Source organism: Phoxinus phoxinus, assembly GCF_949152265.1.
Source record: "Phoxinus phoxinus genome assembly, chromosome: 24".
In the NCBI taxonomy this organism is placed as follows: domain Eukaryota; kingdom Metazoa; phylum Chordata; class Actinopteri; order Cypriniformes; family Leuciscidae; genus Phoxinus; species Phoxinus phoxinus.
The window spans coordinates 21,906,382-21,924,333 of NC_136899.1; the positions used below are offsets into that span (position 1 = coordinate 21,906,382).

The window sequence follows — 17,952 nt, forward strand, 5'->3', positions numbered from 1 at the left end:
GAAGTGCACTTAATTGTTTTGAATGTTCACCTGTGGTGTTCTTCAAATGTTTAATTAAATAAAAGACCACTTAAGTGTACTTTATAGACACTTATATTATTAGTTATTGTTTCTTTATTTTATCATTTTTTTAAAGTACATTTTATATCATGTTGTTGTGTCATGATTAAAATAATTACACCTATTTGGTGTGTGGACTAACAAACTAAAGCACATGTAAAGTCATTTTAAATGAACTAAATACAAATTAGACAATTTAAACAAATGTGTAATGATGTATCTTTAAAAAATATCTTTAAATACAGGAGAAGTATATTTTATTGTTTATTATATTTGAGTATTCAAATGTTGAGTAGCCTATTTGAATGTTCAAAGACAATAGAAGTATGAAATAAAAAAAAAATGTTCTACTTACAGGGATAGTTCTGTCACGACACACACACAGGAAAAGGTAAGGTCCAGGCGCAGTATTTATTAGGGGAAATCCGTACTCACAAAACCAGTCCAGGCAAGGGTCAAAATCCAGTAGAGCAATCCAAAGGAACAAGACATGAACAACAAACGGGCAGCAACAGGAACGGAAGTGTGGGGACATTAAACAAGGACTCCGTGACAAACACTGAAACAGACAGGGTATATATACACACAAGTGCAAACAAGGTGACGAGAGACAGCTGAAGGAATTGAACAATCAGTGACAGACAGGATTATGGGAAGTGTAGTGAAAATGCCTAGACACCGTGAAAACTGAGACCTCTAATGTTAAAGGGGTCATGACATGGTTTTTTTTATTTTATTATTATGTTCCCTTAGGTGCAAATATAGTATTACTATAGTTTTTTTTACAAAAAACTTTTAAAATGTAGTGATTTATTACCTTTTCCCACCCTGTTTCTCATCCTCTGATTCAAACAGCCTGTTTTGGGGGGGTTTCCCCTTTAAGAGTTCAGTGTTAACGCCCACTGTTATGATTGGCTAACGTCATGCATCAATTATTAACGTCCCCAGCCAGAACATTTGCGTATTCAGCGTATTTAAAAAGTAGTTTAAAGTTTTAAACACATTACTTACAGTTTGCGTCGTCGTTGTTGAGCCCAGAATAGTCGGCAAGGACTTATCTTTGAGCAACAGTTTTCTGGCAAAGCCAGCATCATTTTGGGATTTGTTCTCAAAACGGTCATCCTTCAAATGTATCTACAAACGCTTAAACTAACACTGCCGTGACTGAGACGTCCGCAAAAAATAAAGTGCATCCATTTTCCCCTGACGACTGGATCTTTCGCAACGTATTCAAAGATGTTGTTTGTCCACAGCCAGGAACAGCACATCTGTGGCATCGTCATTTCCCTGTACACAGACCCACTCGCGCTGTCCGTCGACTGAACACTTGTGCGGCGCGCGGCGCGCGGGCGCGACAACGATACGAAATGAGCGTAGTTGCCTTGCGCTTTAAGCGTAAGTTGTCTTGTGCTGGAGGCGGTCTATATGCAAACGCTGGTACGTCACTTCGTACCGTGACGTCACTTCTTACCATTAATCCAGAACGAGCTGTATTTAGAGCTTGATTAAATAAATGATTCGTTTATAATGGGGAGGACGTCTTAAGCTATGAAACTTGCAGGACGTTTTAATGGTACAAAGACCTCTTATATACCAAAAGATCAAGGGAAATTTGGTTTCTCATGTCATGACCCCTTTAAACCCAGGGAACCACCAGACACTGTGACATAACCTCCCCTCTACGGAGCGGCTACCAGACGCTCCAAGACCACAAGAAACAAACAAAACAAGAGTCCAGGCGGGAGGAGGAAAGGTGGAGGATCAGGGGGTGGGATGGGGGGCCAGGTCCATGGAGGGGAACAGGAACAAGGGGGAATGGCTTAAGCGGCGGCCAGGGCGAAACAGACAGTCCATCGGGCGGCCAGGGCGGTGAAGACCCCTCGGGCGGCCAGGGCGGTGAAGACCCCTCGGGCGGCCACGGCGGTGAAGACCCCTCGGGCGGCCACGGCGGTGAAGACCCCTCGGGCGGCCACGGCGGTGAAGACCCCTCGGGCGGCCACGGCGGAACAGAGACAGACCCTGGCTCAGGAACAGTTACAACCGGCTCAGGAACAGGAACAGTTACAACCGGCTCAGGAACAGCAACAGACACCACCGGCTCAGGAACGGGAACAGCAACAGACACCACCGGCTCAGGAACGGGAACAGCTACAGACACCACCGGCTCAGGAACGGGAACAGACACCACCGGCTCAGGAACGGGAACAGACACCACCGGCTCAGGAACGGCAACAGACACCACCGGCTCAGGAACGGCAACAGACACCACCGGCTCAGGAACGGCAACAGACACCACCGGCTCAGGAACGGCAACAGACACCACCGGCTCAGGAACGGCAACAGACACCACCGGCTCAGGAACGGCAACAGACACCACCGGCTCAGGAACGGCAACAGACACCACCGGCTCAGGAACGGCAACAGACACCACCGGCTCAGGAACGGCAACAGACACCACCGGCTCAGGAACGGCAACAGACACCACCGGCTCAGGAACGGCAACAGACACCACCGGCTCAGGAACGGCAACAGACACCACCGGCTCAGGAACGGCAACAGACACCACCGGCTCAGGAACTGCAACAGACACCACCGGCTCAGGAACTGCAACAGACACCACCGGCTCAGGAACTGCAACAGACACCACCGGCTCAGGAACTGCAACAGACACCACCGGCTCAGGAACTGCAACAGACACCACCGGCTCAGGAACTGCAACAGACACCACCGGCTCAGGAACTGCAACAGACACCACCGGCTCAGGAACTGCAACAGACACCACCGGCTCAGGAACTGCAACAGACACCACCGGCTCAGGAACTGCAACAGACACCACCGGCTCAGGAACTGCAACAGACACCACCGGCTCAGGAACTGCAACAGACACCACCGGCTCAGGAACTGCAACAGACACCACCGGCTCAGGAACTGCAACAGACACCACCGGCTCAGGAACTGCAACAGACACCACCGGCTCAGGAACTGCAACAGACACCACCGGCTCAGGAACTGCAACAGACACCACCGGCTCAGGAACTGCAACAGACACCACCGGCTCAGGAACTGCAACAGACACCACCGGCTCAGGAACTGCAACAGACACCACCGGCTCAGGAACTGCAACAGACACCACCGGCTCAGGAACTGCAACAGACACCACCGGCTCAGGAACTGCAACAGACACCACCGGCTCAGGAACTGCAACAGACACCACCGGCTCAGGAACTGCAACAGACACCACCGGCTCAGGAACTGCAACAGACACCACCGGCTCAGGAACTGCAACAGACACCACCGGCTCAGGAACTGCAACAGACACCACCGGCTCAGGAACTGCAACAGACACCACCGGCTCAGGAACTGCAACAGACACCACCGGCTCAGGAACTGCAACAGACACCACCGGCTCAGGAACTGCAACAGACACCACCGGCTCAGGAACTGCAACAGACACCACCGGCTCAGGAACTGCAACAGACACCACCGGCTCAGGAACTGCAACAGACACCACCGGCTCAGGAACTGCAACAGACACCACCGGCTCAGGAACTGCAACAGACACCACCGGCTCAGGAACTGGAGGCGTGACGTGAAGCTCAGGCTCGCCAGGCATGCTGTGTCTCCTCCAAGCACGCAGTACTGCTACTGCATAAAAAAGGAAGACAGCCTTATAGGCCGTGGCAGGACTGATGGTGGACAGCCCCGGGGCGACCTCCAGGACGACAGCGGGCTGTTCGAGGACGGCCTCTGGGACAATAGCGGGCTGTTCGGGGACGACCTCTGGTACTGGAACGGTCTCTGGATCGGCAGTGCTCACGTGTCTCCTCCATGCCTGCAGTACAACCCCCACATAAAAAAGGAAGACAGCCCTCTTGGCTGTGGCAGGACTGATGCTGGGCTGCTCCAGGACGACCTCTGGGACGATAGCGGGCTGCTCGGGCACTGCCTCCGGGACAACCGCGGTCTGCACAGGCACGACCTCTGGGATGACAGCGTGCTGCACGGGGACGGCCTCTGGGATGATAGCGGGCTGCACTGGCACGACCTCTGGGGTGAGATCAGTCTCCGGACTGGCAGACTTGAGTCTCCTACCCCCTCTCCGTCTATGACGGCAAAACGGTGGCTCCGACCCGTCCCTCACCAGCCCAGAGTCGAAGGGGGACCATGGTGGAGAGTGGTGTTGGATTCCCTCTCTACCAACCACTCCTCTGCGACCTCCCCGGGTCCCACGAAAAATGACCAGACGGGTTCCCTCAAAACGCTCTCTCCTCTCCCGCTCAGTGGCTGGGGCAGAGAAGTTTGCGAACATACTGCTGGATCCTTGTGTTTGACGGAGTCCTTCTGTCACGACACACACACAGGAAAAGGTAAGGTCCAGGCGCAGTATTTATTAGGGGAAATCCGTACTCACAAAACCAGTCCAGGCAAGGGTCAAAATCCAGTAGAGCAATCCAAAGGAACAAGACATGAACAACAAACGGGCAGCAACAGGAACGGACGTGTGGGGACATTAAACAAGGACTCCGTGACAAACACTGAAACAGACAGGGTATATATACACACAAGTGCAAACAAGGTGACGAGAGACAGCTGAAGGAATTGAACAATCAGTGACAGACAGGATTATGGGAAGTGTAGTGAAAATGCCTAGACACCGTGAAAACTGAGACCTCTAATGTTAAACCCAGGGAACCACCAGACACTGTGACAAGTTCACCCAAAAATATTTATTTTGTCATCATATACTCACCCCCATGTTGTTCCAAACCTATAGATGCATTTCTTTCTTCTGCTGAACACAAAATACGATATTTTGAAGAATATGGGTAACCAAAAAGTTGATAAATAAAAATACAATGGACATCAATGGGGCCCATCAACTGTTTACTGTTTGGCATTCTTTAAAATATCTTCTTTTGTGTTCAGCAGAAGAAAGAAATTCATACAGGTTTGTAACAACATGCGGGTGAGTAAATTATATAAAAGCACTAAAGTTCAGCTAGTTCTTTTAATATAAATATGTACTAGGCCTATAATACATTTTCATTTCATTGCACTTATCAATGCGTTTTTGAAGTGAACATTTTTACATTTAGTATTTGATATTAACAGGGTCTTGACACTAACACACCTCTCCGAATTATGATTATGAAGGGAAGAGAGACATGAAAGAGCAAAAGTTGATAAACGGCATAGGAAAAATGCCAGCAAGTCAAATAATGCATTTTCAATACAGACCTCATGTTTCCATAAATGTGCACTTTAAAAGGGTAGCCTAATATCTTAATCATTGGTTCCATTGATATAATGTGTCCACAATTTGCTGCAGATTGATATATCATCATGATAGATAGATCAAATATTTCGTGTGCACATTTTTAATACAATATGTATGCCCACAAAAAAAAAAATGTCAGGGAAAAATCATTTTTATTCATGTGCCACTAGGTGGAAGCACATGCAAACATTTCCCCTCATCGGTATTGTAGAAGGATTTCTTTTGTGTCCTTGTCGAACGATCATGAACGTCCATCATGGAACCATCTGCTGCATACAAGCATATTCATATACTTCCATTCCAAATGTATTAGTAGCCTATTCATAATTATTGTATTTATTTATTTTTACTGAAGGGACATTTATTGTGGAGTATTAACATTTAATGTTCCTGTTTTTCTTGTGTGTAATTTCAAGCCATAATATTTGTCTAAATATGCTTTTAAGATTAAGTGGGTTTAACAGCGTTACACAGGGACAAAATATGCTTGTTGCTTGTAAAATCATTAATAATTCAGTCCCGGTTCTTCTCCTTTTCCTCTGTTTCAGCAGATGATTGTGTTTTTGGGAATGAGTCCAGATCAGCCACTGCGGGCTCTCCAGGCTTTGGCCCACAGTCGTCCTTAAGGAATATGGCCACATGCTTTTACAGACATCATTTGCGAGAAAATGGATTTCAGGGACGGCTCAAACGTGACACTCGTTTGGGCGATTTGCCAAAAAAAGCTCTCGTTTCTTCGCAATCCCCAACACATGGAAGCCAGAGATCACCCCAATGACATGAAGCCTCTTTTATTTCATTAAAGCATAAAACGGAAGTTGCGATCGTCTTTTCTTCTCTATTATAGGGCTTGATTTTGTCCACTGGGAATTGATTGGATGGTGATTGTTTGAGTGACAACATGTGAGTGACAGGTTGTCCCGCTCTCACGACAGCAAACACGTCTTTAGAGAAGAGATGTCGATGCAGGAGGAAAATGAAGTTATTTTGATTAAAGACTACGAGTACGTGAATTAAATAAACAAATAACCTAGGCCTAATGATGTGGACGGATACATAATTTATAATAAATACCCTACTGCAATGTTTTGAACATGATTTCATGGTGACTTTAATGTTATCCATATCACCCAAAAGCAACCATATGCTTGCTTTCTTTCTTTCTTTCTTTCTTTCTTTCTTTCTTTCTTTCTTTCTTTCTTTCTTTCTTTCTTTCTTTCTTTCTTTCTTTCTTTCTTTCTTTCTTTCTTTCTAACTTGACCCCTAATTAATATTCTCTATAATTAAATATGTATAAAATATATTTTGATCATTTATTTAGACCAGTCACTAGAGCAAAGCCATATTCACATATCATGGAAAACGAGGACAGTAAGGGGAGGCGGGAGCGGGCGCCATGACAACGCCCTCAAACCAATAACGTAAAGCGATGAAGGACGTCGTAAATACTGACGGTTCGATGTTGGAAAGAGTCGGTCGCTGTGGATCGTTGTTAGTGCTGGAGATCAGCAGCAGTGTGTGTGGAGACCGCGCTCGATCAAACTCTTGCTCTCAGACGACCGGGAAAAGAAAAAGAGTCCTGCTCCAGAAGTCTCGTGAAGTCGAGTGATTCATATAAGAGATTGAGAATTAGAGGCTTGACCACTGTTTATGTCTCTCGCTAGGTTGCTAACTGGCTGATCCCCTAATGGAAAGAACATCTGAGTTTGTCTGATGTTAGTATGTGAGCCGCTGAACGGATACAATGTTTTTCGTGTGTGTTTTATCGGAGCGTTTCACGCGCTACAGAGTAACAGCAGCGCGAGCGCTCCATCCTGAACAATGATTCAGAGTAACCGATCCAGAGACTCACTCCTGCAGGACTGACTGAAGAAACTCTCTCTCAGGTTTGTTTCCTGCTTTTTTCTTCACTGTCCTGTTGAAAACGTCTATTGTCCAGTCAGCTTGGTCGTTTCTTAGTTGTAGTGAATTGAATTAAAACAAACTCTTGTTTCTGGACACAATCTTCATTTTATGTCTTCAAGTCACTGGACCACTGGACCAAAACCACTGGAATATCTTAATTTGTGATTTAGTATGAAGTGAATACATGTCGACTAGAAGAGTGTCATCTAAATAAAAACATTCTAATGCCAATAATAATTGTATTCACACTGTAAAAAAAAGAAAAGAAAAAAAGTTGATTTAGGCTAACTTAAAGTGGGTAACCTGGTTGCCTTACAATTTTGAGTTTTGAGGTTTTTTTTGTTAATATAAAGGAGATTGGTTTAATCACCAGAAGCTCAAAATATTATGTTATCTGAACCACATTAATTATCTAAGTTGATCTGACAAAATGAAAAAAAGTTGTGATAAATCACGAACATATTTTGTTTACAGTACATTAATCACAAACGCCTGAAAAGTCATAGAAATACATTGGTTAAAAGATTTGCGAGCCCACATAGCAAAATCAAATTTCTCTGTGTTGTTTTTTTCTTGTTACACAGAATGAAAATACATTTCATAAAATAATAAATGTGTGAGATGTTTATGTACAACTTGGAGTCGAATCGAATTAAAAAGACAAGTTATAACGCAGACAAACTGATGTATCATGTCTTGCTCTCATCTTGTATTCCGAAACAGCACAGCTCAGGAGATCATGAAGTAGGTTTCAGATTTCTTGGCACTGATCTGACACTTGAAATAACATGATAGGATTCAGCTGCTGACCTCAGAGCAGTCTGAAAGATCTCTGGATTATAATGTAATTTACTAAGCATTAACACCCATACACTTATCGATTAAGCCAAGACTATTCAAATGTATGGGTACATGTTGTGTTTATCCTATTAAACGGGCGTATAGCGTTTTTAAGTTAAATGTATGAAGGTGTCTTCGGTGCTGTATCATTTCTTTAACGTTTTAACACTGTTTTTAATTGTCTTTTCAACTTCACTAGTTCGTTTTAAATGATCCTGCAGTCTGACACATTGACAGTAGTCTTGGAAATAATAATATTAAACAAGGCTGTCAAACTAAATGTTTAATATGAAGACCTTGTCATGTTTTTAAAGCATCTGTCTGAGAAGTCCTACTGTCAGGACACTGAGTGTGAGAAAGCCACACCTGGATAAGATAAACCACAGCTCACAACATCAAACTCACTATCAAGTGGAGACATTTTATTAAGCCTTATTTTTAACGACAAGCATCTGGCGTAATCCCCAATAGTATGAGAAACAAGACATCAAGACTTTATAAATGGGAGTTTTCATGCACCCTCTTAATAAAGTAAAGACATCAAGTTGGTGGCTGACAGAAAAAAAGGTCTGGTCGCGTAGTAATTGTGAACACAAGGCGATCATTGTGTCCGATTTAAACTGTAGCATTTGTTCGATTGTCTCTATACAACACACTCATTTGCCTAAAGTACTTGCTTACTTTGGGATTAGTGTTATTTCCCTTGTAGTTGCTTCAGAATATCTAGAACGAAAGCCTTTAGAGAAACTCGAGGTGTAACCACATCATTGAGTTTAAGATTCATATGTCAATTTTGAATGAGAATGTGGTTAATCATTAAGTTAGAGTGGTTTTTATTTGTCAGTGTGTGAAAGAAAATGTGTTTCCATTCATCATTGTCTGTGCGGATTGCTGGATAGAGGCGGCTCAGTTGTGGATGACTGTTTTTGTGATCAAACATTATTGACTCCTGCAGTCGATAACCTTGGCAACTGCAGTTCTTCACCCGGACGCCTGCAGCTCAGCATGTGCAAAGCTAATGACAAGGCCATTGTGAAATGCTTAATGTAATGGGAATAAAGTTAACAAAATGCATTCAGTACAGTCTCAAACTTGGACTCAACGTATTATGGATTTAGGGCTAGCAAAAAAAATAATAAAAAATGTCATACTGTTCAACATTTTAGCAAAATTCAGCGTATATCTCCATTTATCTAAATTATATATATATAAAAAAAGTTAATATTTGTTTCCCATTCAGTCAGAGGAACTATTATTTCAGTTAAACAGCCATTGTTGCCATATACAGTTGGCATGACAATGAGAATTTTCTAATTGTTATTGATCTTATTGTTAACAATTCATCCATACACCTACAATAATAATATTACTAATAATGATAATAATTGATTATCTTGATCTTTTGGTAAAACAACATATTTCTCTCTGGGGATGTATGGCTGCCATAGTTTTCCAATCATTTAGTCAATTTGCGACTAATGTAAGTACGGTATACTAATCTCAAATGGCAATAATTGTTGCAAATAATTGCAAATATTACCTACATATCTTCTTACTAAAACATTTAAATGTGTAAAGCTTTGCAAAGTGACTTTAGTCAACATTGAGTTTTGTGGATCATTGAACTTCTGAAGGATTCACTGAAATGAACTGGTTAATAGACTTACCAAATCTATCATTTTTGCTATTGAAATTTAATCTTAAAGCTACACCGTGTAGGAATTACTCCCATCTAGCGGTGAAATCGTATATGACTTCCAACTGAATATTACTTTCTAGCCCCTCCCATCCCGAGGGCGTTTTAACTCCTACGGTGGCCGTATTATTTCAAATCTGCCGGCAGTCGCGAGTAATCTCCCCCTCGCATTCGTCACGGTGCCACTGAGTGTAAAAACGCGAAAGGCGAAGCTTGAATTTAATTTCCAGGTATGTCCCTCTTTGGCTAATGTATTTACAAGGTGGAGGCGCAACATGGCTTCCGCCATTTGAGTAGCTCACCCGTATGTATTAGAAATGGAAGATTCTACGCTTACGAGAATACTTGATTAGTTGGTAGAAGTAATTATACATTAATGAGCACATATCATTTTGAAAGAACAAAGTGTTTTTTGCTAAGAATCATCTTAAAAAATTACAGTGTAGCTTTAAAACATCTGTTTAACAGCAACTTACTGCTAGTCTCAACTAGAAAAAAGGAAATATTGTGACTCTAGTCTTTAGGAAACTTGGTCAACATTAATTATTTTTGCAGAATGAAACTCAATATTAACTCGATAAAAAGTATGACATGACTTGATTTTAACCACTTGGAATTAATTGGAATGTGAAAAAGAGGGTGTTCTGAACCAGAATGGGATCCAGGTGATAGGACAATAGGGGTTTAAAAAGTAAGAGCCTTTAGTGATGTCAGCCAAAAAAGCTTTATAGGGCGGAGCCTCATTTTGATTCTAAATGGAAGCATTCATTTTATTTGGAATAATATGCACTGTGATGCATCATTCACAATACAACAAGGAATGTGATTTTAAAAAGGAGAGTGAATTTAGATTTTACACTGACTTCAAGGGGAAAATAAATATATTCATCACTAGATTCACAATGTAGCATACATCGGGAGCAAATTCCAGTGCTGGCTTATCTGTTCTTCACACTCTTCGTTCTTCCTCGAAGCCAACTTGTTTATTTATGCTGACTGTTCTAAGATACTGTTCAACCCTTTGTTTTGGCACACTCTGAGCTGCTTTTTGGTGTAAAGCGGTGTTCAGTGGCCCTCAGGCCTGGGCTTCCTATACTTTCCTTCCCCGCCTGAGCGGTGGATGAGAGGGAGTAGATACTTTATGTGTAATGGAGTGGTAATTCAAAATAGAGGCCTGTGGGCAGGATGAGGTTTGTTGGAAACAAACATTTCATCAGTGAAGTTAGAGTGAATGTGTCTGTTTGTGAATGGGCTGACTGATGTTGTCCAAACTGTTGTTGTCTTGTATACCTCCAAAGCCCCTTTAGTATGGCTCAAATACACCTTAAGTAAGACCAAACCGAGAAAATAATTAGCATTGGCATTAATTGAACAACGAGTTGAATACCTGTACCTCTGGTCAGTGTCTTTAAATACGATATTCACACTGTTATGTAGTTTTTGTAACTCATTTGACTGATTTCAGTGAAAAACAGGCTAATCCATGAGGAAAAAAGCTTAGCTGTAGGACATAATTGTATCCACCGAGAATTGATTGGATTGTGAAAAATGGAATTTGAAATTGTATATAGCTTTATAAAATTGTATTATGTGGAATAATATTATGCAGCGATTAAGAAAGGACATATTTTATGCCTTAACTACAAAAAGTGATAGGCCTAATTGTGATTTATTTTAGATTTGATTTTTTTCTGTTTAATGGGTTTAACAAAGCAAGGTAAATCTCCCCTTGGCACTTTAAAATAACTCCATGGGGAACACATACCCACGGTTTAGGATTATTCTTTTGTGTTAGTGTGTTAAAGGCTTTTAGTGGCCTTCAGCTTGAAATATGTGATTTTTTTTTTTTGTTGTTGAAATTTACCTGAGTGACACAACCCACTTGGAAGGTTTGTAAGACTGTTTGAGAAAAGTAAAATCTAATTCTGCTGTCTTTTTGGGTTTGTGTGAGTCTTGATCTGAATCATATACCCCCACAGGCTTATCCTACTGAAGTCTGAAATGAGCACTATAAATGTCAAAGTGAAAGAATCAGCAGGAACCTTTGCAAAATGCGTTTGCTTTCCCCACCAAACCTTTCAACATGTCATTCATTTAAAAGAGGCCCCTGCGTTTTGAAATATTATGATTGAGTTTCCATGACACTGGGTGGACATGGACCTGACTGCTGGAGCGAGAACTCCTTAATCTGGTGCGGTGTGAGGCAGGCAGCCCGTGCAGTGAAGCTTGTTTGCTTTCGCTCTGCCAATCTGTACTCAAACCAACGGCAGTGCATCACATAGAGCATGGCTTTCCTTGACTGCCTCATTTTTCCTGAAGAGAAATGCACACAGTTTATCTTTGTCTCTGCTCAGTGAGTGAAAAACCGGGGATGTCATTCTGTTAAATGGCACGCAGAGATCATATCATGTTCAGTTGTTTTATGAACATTCAGTAAATCTAGTCCTCTGTAATAGGCAGTATGCACATTCTTCTTATCAAGATCTGTTAGCCTCTTCATTTCACTGCATTCCAAATTACTTACTTCCCAGGTGTCCACCCCTTAATTGCTACTATTTACATAACCAGTCTAAATAAATCTTTCCCTTCAGTTATGTTTTGTCCTTATCATAGTCTGCAGTTATATCCTTATCCATCCAATGTTCATACCCATGGAACATTAAAATACACCATGTTACATGTCCAAAACACAAGAGCATTTGCAGCATGGCTGTGATTCAGGAAAGCCTATTGGCTTCAATATATCCCTTTCAGCACAGGAAATAAAACTGTTCTTTTCAAATAATTTCATGGGATCTTTGTGTAATGGTGGATAAAACCAAAAAGAAGAAAAACAAAACATATTTTGTTCCATAAAAGTGCAGCCTGTTTTTAGGACCATTCAAATGTTTCACATTTTTCACACATGTTTTGCATTGCATTACTTCAACTTCAACATTTCTTCTAATGGGATTTGCAAATTAAATTAGATAAAATTTTAAACTTCCAGGCGGTGAAAATATGCTAAGAAAATGTCAGATGTCAAAATGCCAATCCTAATGGTCCAAAACAATGCAAATTATAATTTGTGTCTTTGATTTTGAGTTGAAATATGATCAGGACATGGTTTAGTGAGATTTGCCCTTAAACACTACTCTCTGATAAGGGTGTTTCTGGACTGATACGAGTTATAATTTCTGGTGTAGATTCTAGATCCCCCCCCCCCTCCCCCCCCCAACTACGCCGATCTCACTAGGTCAATTAAAATGCACAGAAATTCGTCAACATGCTCGCTAATCACACTGACTCGTCTACTAATGAGCAGAGCTCTCGAAACCCATCGCTTTTAATAGGCATGGTGTAATGAGCTTTAATTGAAAATTGCCCATTTGCATGGTAAGCGGCCATATAAAGAATTTGGTTCTAAGGGTTTGATTTCCAGCATGGAGACTGCACGTGGGTGGTAATGTAATAGCCTGTTTTAACATAGTAAAAAAGTGACTGAGTATTAGCATAGCACTACTTGCAGGTGTCCGCCTCATTTGTCTGATTTGCATGTCTGTTGATGTGCTTCATCAGTATCAGTGGCACCCCTGCGTCAGACACATTCACATGGTGCTTTATACAGCGCGGTTTCACCTCCCCACATTACCTTGGTGACACAAGGCTTTTTCAAAGAGAAATCTTCAAAGAGAGATTAAAACTTACCAGGGCAACTCTGATCAAAGGTTAAACTATGCTCAGCATGACTCTTCTGGTGATACACAGAGGAGCGCATCTTTTTGAAAGTAGAAAGTCTGTCTCACTTGTTTTTTATCACCTGCAAATCAATCACAGAGCATTTGCTTTTATTGTTGACGAGCAGTATTATAAACTGTTTCTTTAACATACTTTGTTTCAAAGAGGCCATATCTTTTTTTTAACGTTTGCTCACTTTTTAAAACACGGATTTTCGGATTTTTTTTTTTTTAGCGTTATTTTTATCCGTAGTTGTTAGGAGTTATTCTGAGGGAAATATGAGCCAGCACAGTCTGGTACAGAGTGTCTTGCCGTTTATTGGTCTGGCAGAAATCCATCTCGTTACAGTTCGGAAAGCAATGTATTCGCTCAAATGACTTGAACATTTCCAATTTGTTAAACATTTTGAAACAACACACAATCTTGGTTTTGCTTAGAGCTTTATACCATTGGAAAGGAGACATTTCAGGTTTGGAGAAATGGATAGTAGCTGTTCAAATAGTGTAAAGTTGTTCTTATAGGAAATTGGCCTGTTTTTTGTTCCATGCTGTAGCTTTGGTAAAATGCAACTTAATGTAATATGTTTGATCTTTCTGTGTGCTTTTTTGCAGGCAAGCTTTTGTGCATTGGCACAGTGTGCTCCAGAGCAATGGCTAAGAAAATGTCTTAGCCCAGCGAGCACTTGCAAGGGGGGACTCTGCTTGTTCCTCCCCCTATGGCAACTTCAGGTGATGAGTCAGCACCAGTAATGGGGATCCATTGAGTCCTGTCCCTGACACTATTCATTGCCCTTTCCCCCTTTACCCCTGCCCTGCCTGGCTAGTGCACGAACATGCTGCGCTTCCTCCCTCTCAAGCTTGGTCGTCTGTACCGGTGTCTAAAGCTTCTCTTTGTCGTGGGGCTGTTTGTCATCTTGCTGATGAACACACACAACCTCTTCGCCTCATTCCAAAAGAACGAACTCACTGACCGAAGGTTCATCAACCTCAACAAGTGCCCAGCCTGCTTTGGCACCAGTTGGTGTCGCAAGTTCATGAATGGACAAATATCTTTCGAGACTTGGGGTCGCCTTCGCTTCCTGGATGTCTTCAATGTGAAAAACGTTTTCTTCGCCCAGTACGGGGAGCCTCGTGAGGGTACGCGGAGGATTGTACTCAAGCGGTTGGGTTCCAACCAAGAACTTACTGATATTGACCAGAAAATTTGCAAGCGGGCGACGGGACGCCCTCGTTGCGATCTCATCCAGGCCATGTACAAGACTGAGTTTGCCCGACTTAATGGAGATGTCAGACTCCTAACTCCAGACGTTGTGGAAGGCTGGTCAGACCTTGTTCATTGTCCGTCCCAAAGACTTCTGGACAGAATAGTCAGGAGGTATGCTGAGACCAAGGACTCTGGAAGCTTCCTTCTCAAGAACCTTAAAGACACAGAACGGATGCAGCTGTTGATGACCTTGGCTTTCAATCCGGAGCCCCTAGTTCTTCAGGTAGGTTTTTTTTTCTTCATGTTGTCTACTAACCCGTCTCTCTCTGACAGACTCTCTAGGCCTGTAATATATTGTCTGTGTTATAAAAGCCAGATCATAACGTATGCTCTTGAATTGCCCTTGATAATTCTGCCAGCGGAATGGAACCTGTCAGTTTGGTGGGCTGCAAATAGGCTAAAAAATGCCGCTGTAAATTGTAGGGTGTGCTACTTTCCCTGCCTCTCTGTTTCCATTCCTGGCTGCATCTTATTTTGTAAGCCACAATTCTCGAGTTTGAAGTCCTGCCCCTGTAATCTTGAAGGACCTCAATTGGGAAGTGTTTAATTATAGCCTTATAGTCCAAAGCTGATGGATTTGTCTTGCCTTGATGCATATTTTAAATAATTGTAATTATTTAAAAACTGTAAATGGTCATTTCAAATTTTTTTCTAAATCTGTGCTTATTACAATAAGAGCTCAAATATATTACAAAGTATGCCTTGCAGAGTAGTCTGATTTTCCTATTAGCACAGTTAAAAGGTATTTCACTGTCTATGTACTCTTTGGCCTTTATATCAGTGTATTCTCCCCTGATGTACCATGCAACTTCCCATTTTGACATGATAATAAGGACCACTATCTGACCACTTTTCAATACTGATTTACAATTCTACGATCAATTTCAATTTCAGTTGTCATTGACCACAGGTGGTAAATGCCTAGAACGACAAAGTAACACAAGCCCTGCGAAGACATTCAGTGTCTTGCTGACCTCTAATCTTTCACAAGGTCCTGGCACCCTCTGGCATTTGCTAGACAAAGGGGAGATCATCCCAATCTATAAAATCTGATTAGTTGTGTGTGTGTGTATGTGTGTGTGGTCCCTGTCATTCAGCACGCTCATCCTTTGTCTACCTGTTTGTTTCTCACTCTCTGTTGCTTTATCTGCAGTGTCCCTCTTTCTGATATCTATATAATTCCATCAAGGTCTTAATGTCATTACATATCAGTTCAAAGCACCCTGGGATTTATAATCCAATCCCAAGGTCCACTTCCAGGACATCTCCTTCCGTCTATCTGTGATTCGGCACATAATTATTCTGTTTGAGCTGTTCCTGCATGTTTTTCAATACTCATAAATAGTTCATTCTATGCTGAACTTGTGAACCATTGGCATGGGGAATCCTTTCTCCCTGGAAGTACTGGATAACCTGAACTCTCCAAGCACCAAAGGAGCTTCCGGGAGACCCTGAAGGGTGGCTTGTTGCCTTTAGCTGTTCCTTAAACAAGAAACACCTTAATGTTTCAGGAATAGAAGGAAATGAGTGGTTGTGCACCAGCTCATAAAGAATTGATGGCAACTATGCAGAGTGTATACCAAGCCGTAGCAGCAGGAATATTAGGCTTCTGTCAATTTAAGACAATGAACGGACGGATCCAATGTACTGATACTTAGAGGTCGACCGATAGTGGATTTTACCGATACCGATATTTAGGTTTGACCGTAAATTGCCGATAACGATTATTCAACCGATATTTTTTTAAATGCATACTGGATTAAAAACAAACATAACACTCCAAGTAAAACAGTGCTGAACTGAAATGTGCTAAATTAAATAAATATATAAATATGAATATATTAAAATGAGAAGTTCTACAGTACAAACACTACAGAAAATTATTTAAACATTAAGATATTACAGGTAATATTACAAATGTGTGTTTCTTTAGCTATAACCTAGAAACATATGTACATTTCATAGGTAACACTCTGCAAGTCCCATTTGTTAAAGGGGTGATAGAATGCAAAACCAAGTTTACCTTGGCATACTGTAGTTGAATAACAGCAGCTCGGTTGGTAAAATGCCCATACACAGAATCTCAAAATCCTGTGTCACCTCCTTAATATGAAAATCTCAAAACTTTAAACTGCAGCTGTAAAACAGTCTGATCTCAAATAAGCTCACATGTGACATAACACTTGGGGATGTCCTTATTTGGATCTGGTCTGTACCTTTGTTACGCCTAGCAGGTACAGTTAGTGTGACTGTTTGGTTTAATTGAAATATTTATTCGATAGTTTAGATACACAGTGAGTGCTGCCAATCTTCATTGGGCATGTTGCGTCTTTTGCTTTGGAGATTCCTCCTAAACCAACCAATCAGTATGCAGCTCATCTAAATATGTATGTCTGCTAAATGAATAAATGTAAATCTGCTGTCTGTGTTTTAAATGTGCGTCTGAAGTGTCAGCGCTCTCTGTGAAGCGTGTTCTTTCTGTGCTGCGCGCAGCAGCTTTATGTGTCAATGTAAACAACTCAGCCAGTGATAGTTTGTTAATTTCCCTCTAGAATGCTATTAGCATAATATTCCATGTAGAGTGCCGACTTTTTCAGTCCGAGCCCGGCCCGCGTCCGACAGAGCAGTAACCGAGCCCGACAGGCACAAAGATATTTATGTTCGAGCCCGACCCGAGCCCGACAGTTAAAATCCCATTTTTTTCTCATACTAATGACAATTGTACGTTTGTTTGTGTGGAAAGCCCGCTTTTATTAAGCAACTGTAGGAAGGCAATCGGAAATGTCAACAGGACAAGCGCATCAGCGCGCGGAGCAACAAGCGCTCTTAACACCTGGCGCGCGCACATTATGCACGCGTTTCGTTGTCACGGCTACATAAACAAATGTCCGCACACAGGAAGACGGATGTTATGGTAATATTTTACATGTATTTTAATAGGGGTGTGCATTGGCACTGCCCTCACAATTCGATTCGATTACGATTCACCAGGTAACGATTCGATTCAATTCGATTCTACGATGCATTGCGATGCATTGCGATGCATCAAAATTCTACTGCACACAACAAGGCAAATTTCTCATCAGTCATGAGCCAATACAAGCAGTCATATATTGAACAACAGATTTTATTGGCTGCTATGTGTGTATTATCACTCTCCTGTATCTTTGACATATGTCATTAAACAAAATAA

General features: G+C 41.9%; 2 protein-coding genes across 8 annotated transcripts in view; one reads left to right on the top strand and one right to left on the bottom strand.

Moving 5' to 3' along the window:
• Positions 1–453: 453 nt before the first annotated feature.
• On the bottom strand, positions 454–4,587 carry LOC306992900 (uncharacterized protein). Its single transcript, XM_079602174.1, has 3 exons — positions 2,843–4,587; positions 1,693–2,079; positions 454–756 (listed from the first exon to the last, which is right to left on the bottom strand). Exons 1-2 carry the CDS (start codon positions 4,367–4,369, stop codon positions 1,822–1,824), a joined length of 1,785 nt encoding a protein of 594 aa, XP_079458300.1. The 5' UTR covers positions 4,370–4,587; the 3' UTR covers positions 454–756; positions 1,693–1,821.
• Positions 4,588–6,716: 2,129 nt separating this feature from the next.
• dipk2ab (divergent protein kinase domain 2Ab) overlaps positions 6,717–17,952 on the top strand; it is a 45,257-nt gene continuing 34,021 nt past the window's right edge. For 2 of the 7 annotated variants that reach the window (XM_079600951.1, XM_079600952.1), the window contains exons 1-2: positions 6,789–7,224; positions 14,108–14,982. Coding sequence is in view for 2 of the 7 variants with exons in the window: in XM_079600947.1 (XP_079457073.1) it covers positions 14,329–14,982 (654 nt within the window). In the remaining 5 variants the exon portion in view is untranslated. Of the gene's footprint in view, positions 7,225–14,107; positions 14,983–17,952 lie in introns of all 7 variants that reach the window. The other 5 variants (XM_079600949.1, XM_079600954.1, XM_079600947.1 and 2 more) reach the window with 5 other exon arrangements.